The sequence below is a fragment of the Physcomitrium patens genome, chromosome 3 (genome assembly GCF_059467195.1).
Source record: "Physcomitrium patens ecotype Gransden chromosome 3, ASM5946719v1, whole genome shotgun sequence".
Taxonomy (NCBI): domain Eukaryota; kingdom Viridiplantae; phylum Streptophyta; class Bryopsida; order Funariales; family Funariaceae; genus Physcomitrium; species Physcomitrium patens.
Genome location: NC_143412.1, coordinates 11,026,847 through 11,045,397, shown reverse-complemented (window position 1 = coordinate 11,045,397; position 18,551 = coordinate 11,026,847). Strand labels below are relative to the sequence as shown.

The 18,551-nt window shown below is 37.4% G+C and overlaps 2 protein-coding genes and 2 long non-coding RNA genes across 6 annotated transcripts; all 4 read left to right on the top strand.

The window, feature by feature from the left end:
• The first annotated feature begins 5,475 nt into the window (after positions 1-5,475).
• LOC141045184 (uncharacterized) lies at positions 5,476-7,473 on the top strand. Of its 2 annotated transcripts, none has more exons than XR_012217146.1 (3): positions 5,476-5,984; positions 6,675-6,827; positions 7,049-7,473. It is a non-coding gene; the product is annotated as an uncharacterized LOC141045184 (long non-coding RNA). The 2 variants fall into 2 exon arrangements; XR_012217147.2 differs by having other exon boundaries at positions 5,505-5,988.
• Positions 7,474-7,991: 518 nt separating this feature from the next.
• Positions 7,992-8,778, top strand: LOC141044443 (uncharacterized). The gene is made up of 2 exons (XM_073532691.2): positions 7,992-8,296; positions 8,476-8,778. Exons 1-2 carry the CDS (start codon positions 8,145-8,147, stop codon positions 8,639-8,641), a joined length of 318 nt encoding a protein of 105 aa, XP_073388792.1. The 5' UTR covers positions 7,992-8,144; the 3' UTR covers positions 8,642-8,778.
• On the top strand, positions 8,632-10,189 carry LOC112280592 (uncharacterized). Its single transcript, XR_016502081.1, has 5 exons — positions 8,632-8,664; positions 8,827-8,865; positions 9,050-9,109; positions 9,362-9,473; positions 9,697-10,189. It is a non-coding gene; the product is annotated as an uncharacterized LOC112280592 (long non-coding RNA).
• A 1,158-nt stretch (positions 10,190-11,347) lies between these two features.
• LOC112280591 (uncharacterized) lies at positions 11,348-18,355 on the top strand. 2 transcript variants are annotated; one of them, XM_024516234.3, is made up of 3 exons: positions 11,348-13,286; positions 14,430-17,046; positions 17,443-18,355. In XM_024516234.3, the coding sequence occupies exons 2-3, from the start codon at positions 14,739-14,741 to the stop codon at positions 18,087-18,089; spliced, it is 2,955 nt and encodes a 984-aa protein (XP_024372002.1). In that variant the 5' UTR covers positions 11,348-13,286; positions 14,430-14,738; the 3' UTR covers positions 18,090-18,355. The 2 variants fall into 2 exon arrangements, with proteins under 2 accessions (XP_024372002.1, XP_090104864.1); XM_090248738.1 differs by having other exon boundaries at positions 14,427-17,046.
• The last annotated feature ends 196 nt before the right edge of the window (positions 18,356-18,551 follow it).

The following is an 18,551-nucleotide window of genomic DNA, read 5'->3' as shown; positions in this document are numbered from 1 at the left end:
ACTAAAATGCTTGTTCACATGGTCTTACCCATTATTCTTTAGATATATTTCCTCTGATGAAAAGAAGTGAATTCCTTTTAGTAAACATCAGAATACATGTAGGGGTATATAATTGTAGAAAAAATACATCTATATATATATATATAATCATTCAAAAAGTTAGTCCAAATTATCAGGCACCTTCTTTAAAACAATACATGTGATACTAATCGGACAGAACAGTCTTAAAAATGAAGCCAAAGATTTATGAAACTTTAGTGCAATGGAATGCATGCTCTTCTGCCTCATATTATTACAAGACTATAATGCAAAGAGATATATAATGTAGAAAAGTGAATATGAAAAAGAAAAAGTAATGCATGGCTTATTCATTTTATTTTCTTCAAAAATTTAATCTCTGTAAAAGGACTAAGTTACTCTGTAACACAGATTAGTGTGAAGCATATAAAATTAATATATATATATATATATATATATATAGTTATGCTCAAGGGATATTCATACTTTGTATTTTTTTTATTCTTTTATGAATGATAGATTGAAGATTCTGAAGGCAATTTTATTTGTGGTAGGTGGTCTACCAAATGTAACATCATGTGGCTTAAATGATTTTGTGATATATTCTAAGAAATGAAATTAAAAATTGACAATTTTATTTTTGATATTTTACTTTATAAAATTTCTCTCCACAGTTTATATTTAATATGAAGAAGTTAAACATTTCTTTAGTATATGGCATTGATTCAATATTAGCAAGAATATATTTGGGTAAAATTTAACAAAAAAAATTAAATTGATTATACTAATATACAAAAAATAATAATAGCAAGTTGCAAGATAAATGAGACATTGTCAAGATAGAGAGAGTTTGCCTCAAGAAATCATTGGACTTCTGGTTGCCACTAATTGCTCAATCAAGTCTTGAGATAAGGAAGTCCAAGTTTATATATATATATATATATATACATACATATAACACTTTTAGGTACTACTACACCAAATGTATAAGTCTTAAGTTTCCAAAAACACCCAAAATATGATAAAACCTCTAAATCCTTTAATATCCTTATGGGATATTATTCCCGAATTTCAAAAACTCATATCTTTCAATTGGACTGTTCCTACATACTCAAATTTTACATAAAGTACTGATGTACTTCTAACAACTACCACAACAAATTTCATTCATAAATTCATCGCAAATCTTAAGATATCACCAAAACCCTAATAGTAGCTTCAAACCCTAGTTTTATTACACCTACATGCAAATTTCTTCATATCTCACAAACTAAATATCCATATGCCACAAAATTTGTATGTATAGTTTCTTAACACAATTATCTACCTTTTCCAAAAGGTTTGAACTAATAATTCTTCCATAAACTCAAGATATGGCTCCAACCATTATTATGAACAAAATCACTTACTTACTACCTTTGATTTGGATGTGTTGACTTCAACCCTCTATACTTCTTCATCCAAACTCCAAATTCATTAAACAACATATGAAAAGTGTGGTTAAAGAAGTGTTCTATCCAACCCCAGTTGCCAATCATTTTTTACTCTCCGTAAACATATCTTATGCCCCAAAGAGTGACAATAGGTACAAAATTGACACCTTAACTTTGAGCGCCAATAACTCCTTCATAAAAACTCTAAATCACACAAAATTTGCACCCAATTTGTACCCAAAAACCTAAACTTGATGACCCTAGCCTCCAAAGCTCGAATTATCTTAAAAGAGAAACCCTAATTCCTAATAAGACCTCGGGCAGCCTCTTTGATGCCCATTGGACATGGCCTTTGACCAATAGGAATGAAGATTCCCATTCCATGCCTTCATCCAACCATGCCTTGCTTTCATCCCTCCCAATAAGCCTCCTCCTAATTAAAAATTTCTTCTTTAGGCTCTAATCTCATCTTAAGGATTCATGTTAAACATTTAGGTTCTATAGATTTTTTTTAAATGCTATAATCAAAATAGATAAAACCCAAAATAAAGTTTTTTATATCCACTCTCTTCAAATTAATCTATTAACCATCCTAACATATACCAAGACTTATGAACATATTATATGTCCTAACTAATTTTTACATACTATAAGCAATTACAGTACGACAACGTAATAAATTTTTTTTTGATGAAATTGAGGATAATTTAGGTCCTGCTTATGTGAATGTTACTTACAAGATTAGAAGTGTATTGTAGATTTTTTTAATTGGAGGATGTAAAAGCTACTAAAACAAAGTTATACAAAATTTTCTAACAAACAAATCTAGTTTACTTAATTTTAAGTTTTTGAAGAAAATTTCTTTGCATAGTAGAATATTTATAAAAAATCTCTAAGTCTACCTTTATCACAGTTGTAATCTATAAAATTTAATGTTGTCACAAATCATGGTTCGTTTTATTTTAATACGTGGTAGATAAACACCATTTTACAAATATATTTGAAACCTTATTATCTTGTTAATGTTTTTGTGAATGGAAAATTATGTTTAAACATATGGAATAAGAATATTAAATTCCAAATTATTATGATCTACATTTATATTATGTTACTTTTGACATAAAGTTGTAAACATCATAAAGAACAATTATCCAATATTCATTCTTTAAGTAAGAAAGTTTCTAAGATATGAACTACAGAATTAAGTCAAATATGTAAATATAAATATGTATATATTTATTAATAGCATGTTAAATGTGAATAGGATTTGACATTGGTTTGCATTTCAAGCACAACATTATTGCAACATTGTATATAACTGTTCAATAAATTTTTTCAATATTTTCTAACTCTATACTAATGAATATACTTTTATGTTTTGTTTTCTTGGAAAAATATTTTCTTCAACTTTTGATAATAATAATAATAATAATAATAACTTACTTATTAATCAAAGTATATCACGAACATATAAAGATTGCTTAAAATAAATTTGATAGAATCATATCTTAAAATTAATTAAACATAGATTACAAAAATAATAGTCTAATTAATCATAGCATTATTTTTTATTTTTTATAATATCTTTTAGTAATAGAAAAATTATTTAAATTTACATATGTATGCATATATAAATATAAATATATATATTCATTAGCATATAATATTAAAAAAGTTTAATTTTAAAAAAATTAAAAAAATTAAAAATAGTGATATTCTAACTTAAATTTGTTGTGTGTGCTAATTTATATCTAGATGTATAGATATGTTATAAGTGTTAGAATTTATTATTATTATTATTATTATTATTACTAAACAAAAAATCAAATACCTTCAATAATGTTTATAATATACAAATTTTAAATGATGTGAATAAATTCAATATAAAACTTGTATTTTATTAAGTAAAAAGTATTTTAAAAAATCTTATTTAGAAGTGAGCATGTAAACTAATAGATTACTAAGTCAATATATATTAAAAAAATACTAAAATATAAAAATAAATTTATTTTTCTTTTAGTTTATTATAAATATATATGCAAAGTTTAAGTAAGTATAGATATTCTAATAAAAAAAATATTATTTCAATATTATTGCTTAAATTTTATATATAAGTTTAATATAATTTTTTTCTTTTAATATGTTATTTATTTACAATAAAAAAGTAATTGGTATTTTTTGTTTTTTACCTTTTTAAAATACTTTATGCTCCTACTTATGCAAATTTTAATTCTAAATTTTAATAATATTTATCCATAACAAATTGTATACATGTTAAAGATTCTAAAACTTGGCATTTAATTTCTATTCATTCATATTATATTAACATTACAAAATTTGATATTTTTACAATATGAAATATTTCATTAAAGATTTAATAAAATCTATTTACATATATAAGATTTTAAAATTAAGGTGTCAAATTGATAATAAATATTTTTTCTATTATGTAATCTATAATTTATAATTTATAGTACTATGTGTGTAAAATATATATACACATATAAGTTTTAAAGAATAGATATAAACAAGAATTTATTTATCAAATTTTCTAATATAATTTTAAATAGATGTGTCAAATAGATTTGTTTAGTTGATATGTTTTTGAATTCAAAATAAAATATAATATTTGATTGAAGATTAGAATAACTAAGTAAATAATAGTTTCAATCACATATTTCTTTCTTAGTTTTAAAATTTTACATTAAATTTAAAAAAGATAGATAAGAAAAATAATTATAAATTTTATATGATTATAATATATTATCAAAGAGAATTCTTTAATATCTCTAATTATATCATTTTATCCTTTTTTGGATTCCTTAGGTTGATTTATAGGAGTAAATTTTGTAAGACTATATTTTGTACTAAATTTTTTTAAGTTTATTTATTTTCTTTTTCCATCCAAAATCTTAAATTTTTATAAAGGAGTAGAAAATGAATTCAAATGAAGGACCTAGCTGCAATTAATCATTTATGGTTTATTTTATTATAAATATTTCAATAAAATAATATATTATTTGATTTATATTCTTTATATTCTTTATATGTATATATATACATTTTATGAAATAATTACATCATATTCCTACTATATGTACAATTAAGGATTTTTATTTTATTTTTTAAAGTTCAATGTTTTTTAATTCTCTCTTTAATATTTTAAGCTTGTAAAATTATCAATTTTTCTTCTAGGTTCATCTCTTTTTTTGAAATTCCATAAGACTTAGGTTTCACTAAAATTTTCAACTTCTCCTTCTAGAACTATAAATGTTCATAAAACAAAGTTGTATAACAACTTTATGTGTTTTCACTATCAAGCTATTAGATAGTGTTCTTTCAATTATCAAATACAAATCTTAGTAATCACTCATAATTCACATTGATGCAAAAGTTATATTAGAAACAAGTTTTTTAAAATAGGATTTATTTCCATTTGATTCATCCAAGCTTTGGACTAAATTTCAAACAAACATAAGAGTTATGTACAAAACCACACCATTTATAATATATAATATTTTGATTCTTTTGACTTGTTTGAATGGTAAATATGACTAAAGTGATACAGTAATCAATCGTTATTATTATTATTATTATTATTTTCTTGAAAATAAAAGTTGAAGATTATTTCAAAACAAATCATCAATCTTATCCTTACTCAATATATGTATTCCTCAAAAAATCATATATATATATATATATATATATATATTCATATATATCTATATCTACATATCAAATTAAATAAATAAATAATTGAAATAAAATATATGTATAATGTTCACATGTTTCTTGTGATTATTTATTGTTAACCTCTATGGTCTTTTCAATGACGGTTAGTACCAAAAGCGTACGTGCAGTACAACAATAAGCTCACGTAGTATACTATGTTCAAAATGTTATCAACCACGACTTGGTTAATGACATGTTGCGAGTTCCAGCAGATTTAACAATCATGCACGGCTCCTTTGGATGGGAGGTTGGCACGGTGTCCACCAGGTTCGTATCTCAACAACGACGCTTTATCTCGGTGCAGTCCACTATTCCGAGACTCGCAACCTGCATTTGGTAACATTAGGGTTTCCGATCTTGTCGTGAATTTCCAGATTGGAACCTCTCTTGCGTGCAATCTGCCACTCAAGCAGATACGATCACTCGCTCTACCACTGTAGTTTTGAGAAATGCTCTTGGACTTGTTAGAATGCTTCGTATGATCGATGTTTGTGAGACTTCGGATCATGGTTTGAGCCGTGGAGAGAGGAACATGCTAGGGGAAGGAAGGAAGGAATTTATCGATCACAAGGGGTAGAGGTTGCGATGGAGTCGATAGCGGAAGGATTTTGGAAGTTAGCCGATGTATACGAGAAAGCAAGGTTGTAACAGCGCCAGGCTGTGAAAGGCTTGGAAGCGATTAGCCAAAGTTGGGTGTAGCTCTTGCCGGAGATTGAAGTAAAGACGCGCCTCCGAATTGTGGCTCTGCTTCTTGAGCACACCGAGAATGTCACCCATGCCAAGGCGCATCTCGAACGACTGGTAGGTGGGTTCGTCTTGATGTTCACTATTTTTTGTGAATTGTGTACTTTTTAGTTTCATGAAACTTGCGGATGCGACCGTGGAGGTTGGAATTGTAATGCAGATTTTCCTGGATGTTATCTGCGGCGTTTTCTAGTGATGTTTGAGCTGAAATGAATTGGAACTTCAATTCAGCCTAGTCTTGTTCGTGAATTATGAACATTTCTATTCCGAGAATGGAGACTTGCGCTAACCTTGAAGTTGTATATGATTTGAGGCTCTTGTACATGAGTTGTTTAAATGAATTAGTCTCTAGCAATCATTATAGTCGGCGGTTTTTTAAAAAATAGGTTTTTATGCGCTTAACTTGATGTATTGCGTATCGATTTAAGCTGTTTCTGCTTGCCGGGTTCATCGTTTTCTGCCTGAGCGGACTTCTAGAGACAAATCAAGATGACTTTCTTACAAACCTAATTTGAAGTTGCCATTTGTTTAGGGTAAGAGATAATTGTGTATTATGGCAGCAACACTAAACAAATTGTTGGAGTCGCTATGACAATGTTTTGCGAAAACTGCTATTGATATATCTGTGTAAGGTCAAGTAATTTAGCAGATTATTGTTTTCTTGGACGCGAATACGTGAGCGAACTGCATATCACTTGCCCGAAGAATTAATTGGTTTTATCTGGGCGTGCTTTGTTTTTGTTGCAGCAATTATTACTAAATCAGATTCCAACTTGTTTTGAGCTGAAATCTCGAGCTCACAGCTTGCTAAGTCGATGCTATCAACTACTGGGCACTATTGCGTTTATAAAGCAGACTTTGAAAAAAAGGATCGGAGCTTCCTACGAACGCGAAGGCTGGGTATGTATTCAAGCATGGGTATCAAGGAAAGCGCTCATCTTTTACATTGAAGAATTGAACTTTTACATTGAAGAATACATCTTTTAAGTGCTATGAATCTTGCTCATTTTGGATCGCAGCTGTGGTTTAAATTCTTCTGTGTAGTGTGACCTTAGCAAGATTCATAGCACTGGAAAATGGAATTTTCTGATGAAGCTTGGTTTTGGCATTGAGTTGGGAAGGACTGTGGGTGTGCAACTTTACATTTCAACTTGCAAAAGCCCTAATTACCGAAAATGATTAAGCTGGAGCATTACGATTGTTGGAAAGTGGCTCTAGATTAGCAGCTGCCATGAATCAACCTCAACTCGATGTGAGTTCTTCGTTGGTGTCTGATCAATCATCGGCTCCGTGCTCAGTTATACGAAGGTTCTCTTTTTGACTCTTAGATTTCTGTGTGTAATTTAAACCGTTTTCTTCTAGCATGGTTTATGATTTTTACCTTGCCCCAGCATCTGTTGTGATGGTGCTATTGTATTGCGTAGTGGATCACATTTTGCTTTGTTCTAACATGAACGGTGATCCAACCTCGTACACAGGTTTTTATGTGTATGCTTTTTTTTATTAAGTACCTTTATTATCGCTGAAGCTGATCATTAAAGCACAAGATCTTGACAAATTGTTAATGTAGCAGATGGTATTTGCTATTGCTAGATTGCACATTCAAATGATGCCGTGGGTGGGGCCTCCAATCATAGAGCGAAGTCTTGTTCTATGTGATCAGTTGTTTGAGAAAATTCTACAGCATCTAGTGCGTTTAGTTGCTTGTGTGATTTTTACTGATTCCAGATATGCACATGGTTTCCATGTTAACATTTTGTAGGGAGGTACTTCTGAATGTGGTTTTTTCCTCAGTGAGGACTTTCCTCGTTTTTGTCAATCTAGTTTCTGGTGGTGCGGAGCCCATATAATTGTTGTTTATTTTTAGTGGACACTTCAGTATATGCCCAATACCGATGCTGTCTTATAAATAATTTAATTTCTTCAGTTGCAAGTCAAATCTTCTTACGTTCAGATTCTTGCTGGTTTTGATTTAACATGTGTTGTTTCAGTTAGTTAGAAGTTTATTTGCGCAAATGCATCGAGTTTTATAGCCTCGGCGTTTGCTGGATTCTATAGAAACGCTCGCATGCAAGTCTACATGTTTAGAAGAAATTTCTTTATAATTTTTTTTGCCTCCTGCGGGCATGTGAATATAAGGAACTACTAGATCGCGTTACCGATTTGGATACAACACTAAGACAGTTGAGACAGGCACTTCCACTGCAACAACCGGTAATGGATCCTATTGTGTATCAAGAGCTTCAAAACCTACTTGAGTTGTTGATTAAAGAACTAAAACTTCCAGGCGCCCTGCCGCAACAGACTGCAGATCTGCATTATCATTTTGGTTCAATTCAGCAGCAGCTCGTCCAGTATGAACAGTTGAAGTAAGAATCTGCCCAAGAGCACCTACTTGAAGGCATCAGATTTTCTTCAATAGTCATACTAACAGTTCTTCAAATGCTTATTTTCATTGTATTGTGGAAGGTTTGTCCAGTGTTCGTTCCTGTCGCTTGAATTTGTGGTCTACTACTATTCGTTTTTTCGTCTAAGAGTCTGTGTATAGGTATTTTGTGGCAACACCACAGGGAGATCCAAACAAGCTACTGTGGGGTCCTGCATTTTTGGATGAGGAATGGATTATTTTTTGTAGCAGTCCTCGTTATGGTGGATCTCATGGTTGTTTGCTCAAGGCCAAAAGGCACCTTCAAAGACTGCATAACACGAATTAACTCTGAGTTGGACCGCGTTATTGGTATGGAACTCTTAAGTGTTTGACATTGGAAAATACATTGTGCTGGGACCACGCATTGTGTGTGCTAATGCAGTTATGTGAACACTGTAGATGGTGAATGAAACTTGTTTGAATCAACGATTTTAATGCAGTCGTGCTTATTTCTGGTTGTTTGTTTTGAAGGTGAAATGGAGAAGCTTGGAATTACAAACCAAGGAACAGGTATGATTTCTTTTTGCATGATTACGTACAAGGAATTTGTTCGTAGGGCAATCAGTATCCTTGCTGTAACTGAGACCTACCAACGCCAAAAAGAGAATGAGTTTGTTTGATGTGCATCAAAGAGGCATATTTGCCACATTGGGTAATCTGGACGGGTGGTGTTTATTTGTTATTCTTAACGCAGCTGCTTGAAAACAAACCAGTCATTGAACTTACCGAAGCTGATTATGTTGAAGTCCAGAAGGTATTTAATTTACTGAATTGAGAAAAGCTCCTGTTGTGCTGCAAGGCTGGTTGATTTCCTCAATGCAGTGTTATAAAATAGATTGTATAGCGTGAGGATTCGGTTTCTGCAATCATGCTTTTATCAAATCGATCACTTTCTCTGTCCTAGCACCACATTTAAGTGATGCCTTGGTTAGAAAAATGTGCTAATAATTGTAGTTGTGTTGCTTACATCAATCATCAGTCTTTGATTCAATTGGTGGAGTTGTAGAGGAGCTTTTCGATGATGCTTCAAGGCAATGAAAGCAGTATTCAAGTAATTCAGGTTCACTATGTTCATTCCTTGGGCTATTTTCATGAGTTAACCCTCCAATTCGTCCAAGGTGAATGGTGTTCTAGAATCCCCCGACATGATATTTCGTTGCATTTATTGATGGTTGCTGTCTAGAGTCTTGCAAGCCTGGAGCAGAATTGTATAATCTAAATATGATTTGTCAGCCTGGAGGTTACTTTCAGAAAGCATGCTCATCCGTTTTTTTCACTTCCTGCACTAAGCAAACATGTAGAAAGTTTTCTTGAAGGCGTGTTTTATTTGTGAACCTGCAGTTGACACAGTTCGAGGGCTTGCGAGCCACGTGTCAAATGAATGCTGCAGTATCTTATATCTGTCTTGATGACCAAGTCTCATCCTCACATGTACGTTGACGGTTGCTGGGCATTCTGATAAAGTCGTTCTGAAGCCTTAGTTGCACGCACTATCTGTTTGAATCGTGCCCTGGAACTCAGTATCTTTGTGGTTTAAGGATGTGTTAAATCCAAGTTTGTTTTAATTCAAAAATGTAACTGCCATATATTATCTGAGCAGTATCATTGTCACTTATCACGCTCACCATTAGCAGGTTAGTGCGTATCTTTCCTTTAGTAACAGTTCAAACTTTGGGATTGTTTATTATCTTCGGCAATTTTCGGGATGGAAACCTCAACAGGTTTTATCAGAAGTGATTTGCCCTTATGAACGTTTTCAGACATTTATTAGAGCTGCTTTGAGTGACCTTGTCTCACGTTGAAGGGCTTCTATTTCAAACTCTTTTTGTTGGTTGATCCTGATGCTATCGATTTGTCGAATGCAATTTGGCTTGTGCTAATAGTGATGGTTGTGGTGCCACGAAAGAACCCGTAATTTCAGATAGATACGTTTCTTCAGGATATGACAAGATCTGCTCCATCTCCCAATCTCCCTTGTAATCATTAGCATGTTTATCATGAGGTCTGAATTGCAATTGCGTCCTTGTAACATAGTGAGGCTTCAAGTATTGGAACTCCGCCGTAGTAACTTCAATTGATCTGCCGAAGTTAGGCTAAGGAGATAGAAGCTAGATACTTCAGCCAACACAGTTGTGCAGCAATGTCAGTTCATTCATTCAAGAATTGTCATGATGAGGACATCTGTCACCTGTGAACCTTTATAGACTTGCGTTATTAGAACAGCCTTGTTCCGGCATGTTCGCTGTTTGAGATACATGGGGATTTAATTATTCTTGGTTGGTTCATTTCTACGCTTCATGTGTTATGTTTCCCACCATTGATTGCAGCTATTATCCTTAAAATGCATCTTTATTTTCCACTTGAGGAGTGTAGTAGCTATGCACATTCTGAGTTTAGAATAGTGTACCCAATTTAGAATTGTATGAAATTGTCTACAACTTTCTCCATTTCTAAATCCTCAAGTTTCAAACTTTACATTCTTCAAGTTATGGCTAAGTTTAGGTGTTGATTGCTAAAATTTACTCTTCAACATGATCTTCAACTTGAGCGATATATTATTTTATCAGAAAAAAAACAGAGAGCATTATGGGAAATTGGTGTTGGTAAAATAAGATTGCTTTTTAATTTTTTACTTTTTATCATGATGATAATTTCTTAATTATTTGTTCAATATTTGGAACACCCAAAATAAGGTAAAGCTAATAAAATTAGGAGAATGTTAAACAGACCCAGGTTTTTACTATATCAATCTACCCAAGATGAAGAACATGATAATCATGATGAATGTGGCTGGTTTTCATTGATTTTGGATCTAGTAGTGGAGAAATGAATCTAGAAGTCATATTTTTTTAGGATGGGTGGGTCAATTTAATAAAAAACTGTCTCTTTAACATTCTCCTAAAATTAATCCATATATATATATATATATATATATATATAAATATATATTAAAGACTCATCATATGTTACCACTTGGAACACAAGTTTTTAATTGGAAACAAATCTCAAATGATAAATGTGGTGCTTATTTTACATTTTCAAAGAACAAAATTCAGTATCTTATGTTTCAACACGATTCTAAAACGAAAAGCTGCATAGTTTCCAAACAAGGCGGCATTTTAAACGAAATCCTGCCCTAAATTTTCTAAGAAACTCAAAGCAGAATTGCGGGATAGCTGCAAAATTTACGAGTCTCGGAAATAAAGCAAATGTCGCCACCATGATGCGGGAATTTGTAACCCTGCTATGGCGACAAGCTGCAGTTGAAGAACTGCCTAGAACTTGCACCAGGTCGGCCACTTCCTTGGCTTCAGGTGACGAGTCGGACTGACTCCGTAGTCGGTTGACGTGCAAGTTGCAAAGCTGGGGAGCTTCGCGACGCTACAGGGACTAGAAGCACGTTGTGATCAGCCCGCGTTGGGTCATGTTGGGTGAGCTGGAGCTTCCGAGAATCGGAGGGAAGAAGACCTGGAGCTTGGATCAGGTCGCCTCAAAGATCGGGGCAGGACGACCCACAATGCGCTGCGCACGAGTGCAGGAACATGCTTTACTTCCTCCTCATCGGACAAAAATAAAAATAAAAATAAATCGACTATGTAAGCTCCATAAATGCACCTGTAACTGGAGTCGGGGCAGTGTGGGTCTCTCTCCATCGTCGTGTTCCTGTGCATGCATTTGGTGGTGACGAAGAAGAAGAAGAAGCAGGAGACATGGCGGACAGACGAAGTTCGAGAGCATGAAGAATCATGACTACCGGACAGTTGTGTTAATTTCTAACAAGCATTTTAACAGGATTGTAAGATTGCCTTCAGATAAACAAAAGAGAACATTTGAACAAAATGTTTGTGGGTATTATATCAGAGAAATTTGCCCCTGTTCTTTGACATTTACAAAACGTAGTAAAAATATAAAACTTCGTACTTACTGCAGTTTTTGATCGAATCATCATCACCCTGTTCCAAAGCTTGTATGGTGTAGAACAATGTATGCACGGTTCAGTTGGTTTTCATCAGTTGGAGTTGTGTGTGAATTTGCATAGGTCTATAAATAGTCAGCGATTTCAAGATGTAATCGAACATTTTCTTAAGCCCAGAATACATTTTGCATCAATAAATCCCGTTTTTTAATTTTTAAAAAAATTTCAGCCCTATTTTTTTACTTTCTGTACCAGTCACAGTCGAATCTCTTCAAATGCTACAAATGTTTGTAGAATATTTCGAGGGTGATTTTTATTTTTTGGTTTCGCGCTCGGAGGTGGAGTTTTCGTGAGGTGCGGCCGCGAGGAGAAGTTGTCAAGGCAACAGACAAAGCAGAAAGGCGGGATGTGGCTATTAATACTTCCCCCGCTGCAATCCAGATCCACATTACTCGTCCCATTGGCCGTGCTTGTCGGCGCTCATTGGGCTCCGAAAGAGACCATGATTCCAATCCCGCAGCTAATTCCGTTGCCTTCATGTGCTCGCCCCTGCGTTGGCTGCCGTTGTTGATGGATCTTGTGATGCATGCGCGGAACAGAGAGCTTTGCTGCACCCGGAGGGTTAGAGAGTTCCGCCTGTTTCACAAGCCTCCTCAACGCCGTGCGTTTGGACTTTGAGTCTGCGGGACTCGGTGCAGCATCCCCACGATGCAATGTAGATTGCGGTGAGGGAGGAGGAGATTCGTTCCCTTGGGGATGTTTGGTTTATAACTCTCTGCGTTGCAGTCCTCAGTTCCTACGTGCTGCTCCATTGGTCTCCCCGCACATACTCCCCCCGGAAAGGATCATGTAGTGGCGAATCAGTTGGTGGAAGATGTGGAGCCCCTCGAGGAACAGATGCAGGGATGGAGTGGAGCAGCGCTTGACGTGGGTTTGTGCAATTCGAGGGTTTGCTCGCGTTTAAAGAATAGCAGAGTGCAATGGGGGTGATCACTTCCACGCAATGGTAACACAGGTATGTCCTCATCACCAAGCCATCACCTGGTTCAATTTAATCAAGGGTCGGCAATTTCGGTGAGCGACCGAGTTGTCTGTAGATACCGATCTTGTCATCTTTGGGTCTGTAGTGGACTCAGTGACACTGGAAATGGTTTGCTAGTGTCGATTAAAGTATTTCAACTATGGACTACGCAGTTTGTAATTCTCGACCTGCGGAGAGTTGAATGAGAGTAATGTGATCGGGCATTCTGGTAACAGTTTTCCACTGCATGAAGCTTCGGATTGAATTCTGGATGCAGTCCTCCGTGAGACTGTGTGCCAATGACGGGCATATTTTCGCGATTCTGGTGTATCGAAATGTGGCCGGCACGGCGAGTTCAAACTGGGACAATTGTGTAGGCGAATAGGTCCAAGGTGTGAGTTGCACACTTTTTGCGAAAATCGTATTAGGTCACAGCCATTCCCAGGAGTCAACAGTAGTATTTACAGAAACTCGTAATTTCCATAGCCAGTCTAACTATCGAATCACATGCGCTGTGCACCCAGCAGGAGCAATCTCGCTGTGGGACGGTACCGAGTGAAGGGTAGTGTTTACATTAAAAGAGAGTCAAAGGGCTTCAAATTCATTCCTGGTGTCCTTGATAGAGATACCATGTACAGTATACGTCTATCTTAGGATCACTCTTGTATGATAGTAAAGACTGCATTTTCATTGTGCTCGATTTCTCTGATCGTGTTGTTTTAATCTGATCACACTTGTAAAGAAACTCAGTAGAGTGTACGTTCTAGCCATACGAACTTTTGAGTTAAATTCTCATGTATCTGCAGTTAAGATCTTACGAGTTTCATGGTTGTGAAATTTTCTACTGCTTAACTTGTCCCCAAAAAGGAATTCACACGAGCAAGAACATCTGTGATGGTATGCAACTTGGAAACGTATGATTTGAGCTGCCTATTTATATTTGTGATACAGTCATACGCACAATCTAGAGCTGGTGGCTACGGTATTGTGCTTATAAGTCACAAATATGTCTATCTGTGATCTGAAATGTATAGTACTGCTATATTCTTTTTGAGACATGTGAAAGGTCTGCCGCACGTTTGTTCCAGAAAAAGATGGTATTCACTGACAGTTTCTCCTGCTCTGATGATGCAGCAGACGCATTCTTGCAGCAATGGCTCTAAGCCAACAGGAGGTGTAGTTGTCTTCCAGTAGTTAGGTTCTCTCAGCCTTGGAACCAGACTTTGCAGCGAGTACTACTGCATCCTACCAGATGACCGAATTGGAGGAGTACTTTCGGCTGCTTCTTCGATCATGCAGGGCATGTACAAGTAAAAATCATGAGACATACTGCATACCGTGCTTCATATCTCCCTAAATGCCCCAACTCTTCCCTTGAGAACTGTATTTCCGTCCTCTGACAAGACCGAGATGAGAGAAAACTAGCACCTAAGTAAGTCCACACACATGACGGGGCCTACTGGAAAGATTGTAACTTTGCTGCTAGTGGTGTTGATTTTACTCAATCATGGGACCGCGTCTGCTCAAACGTTGCGAGAGGATGAAGAGAACCTCATTGCCTTCCTCAGGAATGTCCTACCTGACTACTCCTTGGTATTCAACTCCTCAGTCCCAACGTGCCAATGGGAAGGCCTCACATGCATTGGGTTGGGTGCCCAACAGCGGATTTATACGTTGAACCTTGGTGGATTAAGCTTGAATGGATCCATTCCGAACAATACCTTGGGTGCTCTCACGGCTCTGACGGTCCTGGAACTCTCCAACAATTTCCTTTCAGGAAGTATCCCATATGACATCTTCAACCTGCGAAACCTGATGCACTTGGGGCTTGCCAACAACAGACTAACTGGAATCCTACCACAGTGGATCAACCTCTACCAGCTATTGAAGTTAGACCTCTCAGAAAACCTTCTCAGCGGGGCATTACCTAATTCTCTTGGCAATTTAAGGAGTCTTAATGTCCTGGATCTCCATGGCAACAACTTCACCGGGCCCATGCCTATGCTTAATAATACCAGGTTCCTCAGATACCTTGATTTATCCTCGAATGGAATCACAGGCAACGTGCCGTACCAAATCTTCTTTTCTCTAAGCCAAGAGCTGGCTCAACTGAACTTGAGTAGCAACCTTCTCACTGGTCCAATTCTTCCGGAGTTTAATTGGCTATGGCAGATCCGCGTCCTAGACCTTTCAAACAATGGCTTCGAAGGTGAAATTCCGGATCTTTCCAACTTGGGACAGCTCCGGCAGTTCAATGTCGCCTCAAACAATCTGCACGGTATGTTACCGGTGAGTATCACCAAGATTCCCTACTTGCGGTCTCTCTCAGTGGCCAAGAACAGACTCTGGGGTCCTCTGCCTCCACTACCGTGGGGTACCAGCAGTGAAAAAATTCGATTTATTGACTGCAGCCATAATTTTTTTAGTGGGCCCATTCCGAACGGTTTACTCGCCTCAGAGAATCTGGCAGTGGTTCGACTGACAAGGAATTGGTTCTCAGGCCCTATACCTGGTAACTTCACCACACTGCTAGAGGAATTGGACCTTAGTTGGAACAACTTTACTGGCAACATCCCAGAAACGTTGGCCAACTTGCCCTTACTGACGAAGCTAGATCTTTCTGCAAATCGTCTCAACGGGAGTATTCCGATGGGTCTAGTTAAGAAGACTTCACTGCAGCATTTGAGCTTAGCGGCGAATGAGTTCGAGGAGGGATCTCTTCCAGACTTAAGCCATGCAGGGAGTCTCGTGTACCTCAACCTTTCATCATGCAACAGAAATGGCTCCATTCCAGACTCGGTCGGTGAATTGCAGAGCTTGGTACATCTAGATCTGTCTCACAACCACGTCACCGGCCCCATCCCTGAAAATCTGTCTCTGACAACTAACATAACGACTCTAGACTTCTCTTACAATAACCTGAATGGACAGATCCCTCCGGCGCTTGGTTCACTGAATCTGAGTAGCTTGGATCTCTCCTTCAATAACCTGACTGGTGAAGTGCCAAACCAGTGGATTAAGTTTGCTAATACGTCATTTACTGGAAATTCATTTCTCTGTGGAATTGTGAATAGACCTTGCCCGGTTGGTGACACTTCCACTGCTCCTTCGGCTCTCCCTTTGCCAAACCCTTCTCCTGATCCTGCACTACCTCCGCTAATTGATCATCCCCCAATCGTGAGGGGAAAAGGACATACCAGGAAAGACATGGAAGCAGGTGCTGTCTTGGGTATTGTGATTGGACTCTGCCTGGCTTTCTGTGCTTTACTTAGCACATACATGCTGTTTCACAAGAAGCGCAAAAGGTTTAAGAAAAAGCCCAGGAAAGATAACTCCAGTTACCTTACAGGTCCTCTGACGTTTGAGTCGGACCCTTGTGGATGGGCATGCCAAGTGCCGCAACCAGCGTCTATTCCAGTGATTATGTTCGAGAAGCCCTTGCTTAATCTCACATTTGCCGATCTCTTGCAAGCCACGTCCAAGTTCCACAACGACTCCCAGATCGCTGATGGGCGATACGGACCGACATTCAAGGGGACGCTACAAGGGGGCTTCAAGATTGTCGTCAAGGTTCTCCGCGATTGTGGCCCTGCCAACGAGTTGGAGAAAGCTGCACAGCTGGAGGCGCTGGGGAAAATCAGGCATGAGAATCTGGTGTCCCTAGTGGGTTATTGCTTAGTGGGGGGCGAGAGGCTTCTAGTTTATGAATTCATGGAGAATGCTGACGTCCACCAACGCCTTCACGACTCACCAGGTGACACAAAATTTTCCATGCCCCGAGTGATCCTGTTTTCTGTGTGGCTGATGGCATCCTGCGTGCCACTACATGCATTCTCATTCTCAAGCTCAACCTGATTGCTAAAACTATATTGCTTGTGACTTCTGGACTTGAGCTAGCAGATTGTCGCCCTGGATCTGAACCTGCATAGCTGTGCACTTTCTGTCCATGCTCAGGAAGTGCTCTTCTTTTTCATTGTCTTGTGACAGCCCAAAAAGAAAAGAAAAGACAAAAAATGCTGCTTTGATTTGTAAACGTAGAGTGCATAACAGATGAAAAATCTTTGTGCTGAGTTTGTGCTCTTTGTTTTCATTTCTGGCATTAGAGGCTGAATGTGCAGTGTTTAAAATGTGGCATCCTGTACACATGCAGATACACATCATCCAGAAAACTGGACGAAGGAGAAATGGGAAGATGCCCCCGAGCGGTTCATCGTCCCTGAGGAGTTGGCATGGCCAATCCGGCACCGAATCGCCGTCGGCGTAGCACGAGCACTTGCCTTCCTGCACCATGGCAGCGTCCCTAGCGTAGTCCACCGCGACGTGACAACCGCCAACATCATGCTGGATTCTCAGTACGAGCCCCATTTGGCGGACTGCGGCCTTGCGGACTTGGTTGAATCTGGGAAACATTGTGACTCGGGGCCCTTGATGGGTGGCTCACCAGGCTACATCCCTCCAGAGTATACCCAAACCTGGAAGGCCACCAGCCGCGGGGACGTTTTCAGCTTTGGCGTCGTCTTGTTGGAGCTTGTAACAGGGAAGCCTCCTACAGGTCAGTACTTCCACGAGAGCTATGGAGGCAACTTGGTCGGTTGGGTGAGGACTTTGATACGTGAGAAGCAGGGTTACAAGTGCTTGGACCCAAAGCTTCTGGCTACGGGCGTGGAGAGTGAGATGCTGGAGACGCTCAGAATTGGATACTTGTGCACTGCGGAGCTGCCTGTCAAGCGACCCACTATGCAGCAGGTGGTGGGATTGCTGAAGGATATTCACGTTGATGTGGTGACTTGCATATAATGGCTAGGTGATTGCTTGACACGACCAATCAAACACAATTCTTCAGTTAGCATTATTTTTCCAAATTCACTTTTTTATTTTTTTGTATAGATTTGTTAGGTGAATTCAGAGCTGCCGTCTGAACAGAGAATCTGTTTTAGGGACTTCGGGCATGTTACAATCACGGTTTTCAAGTACCATACGCTCACACATTACTGGAGACTTCGCTTGTACCATCTGGAAGTAAACCAAATCCACTAACAGCATCTGCATTTGTGTTCAATCTATTGTCTCAAGGTCCTCTCCTTTCAGTCTTCCTACACATTCCTTCATGCTCCGACGTTTTCAACACTACTTGTCGGTGGATGCTCGTTAAGAAATAATGAGGAGTTGATCAGGGAACATACAAAACGTGCAGATCTCTAGTGGATGTTCGTGAGCATCTGGTGATGCCTGCAGAGGTTCAACAATTGGGGTGACTTT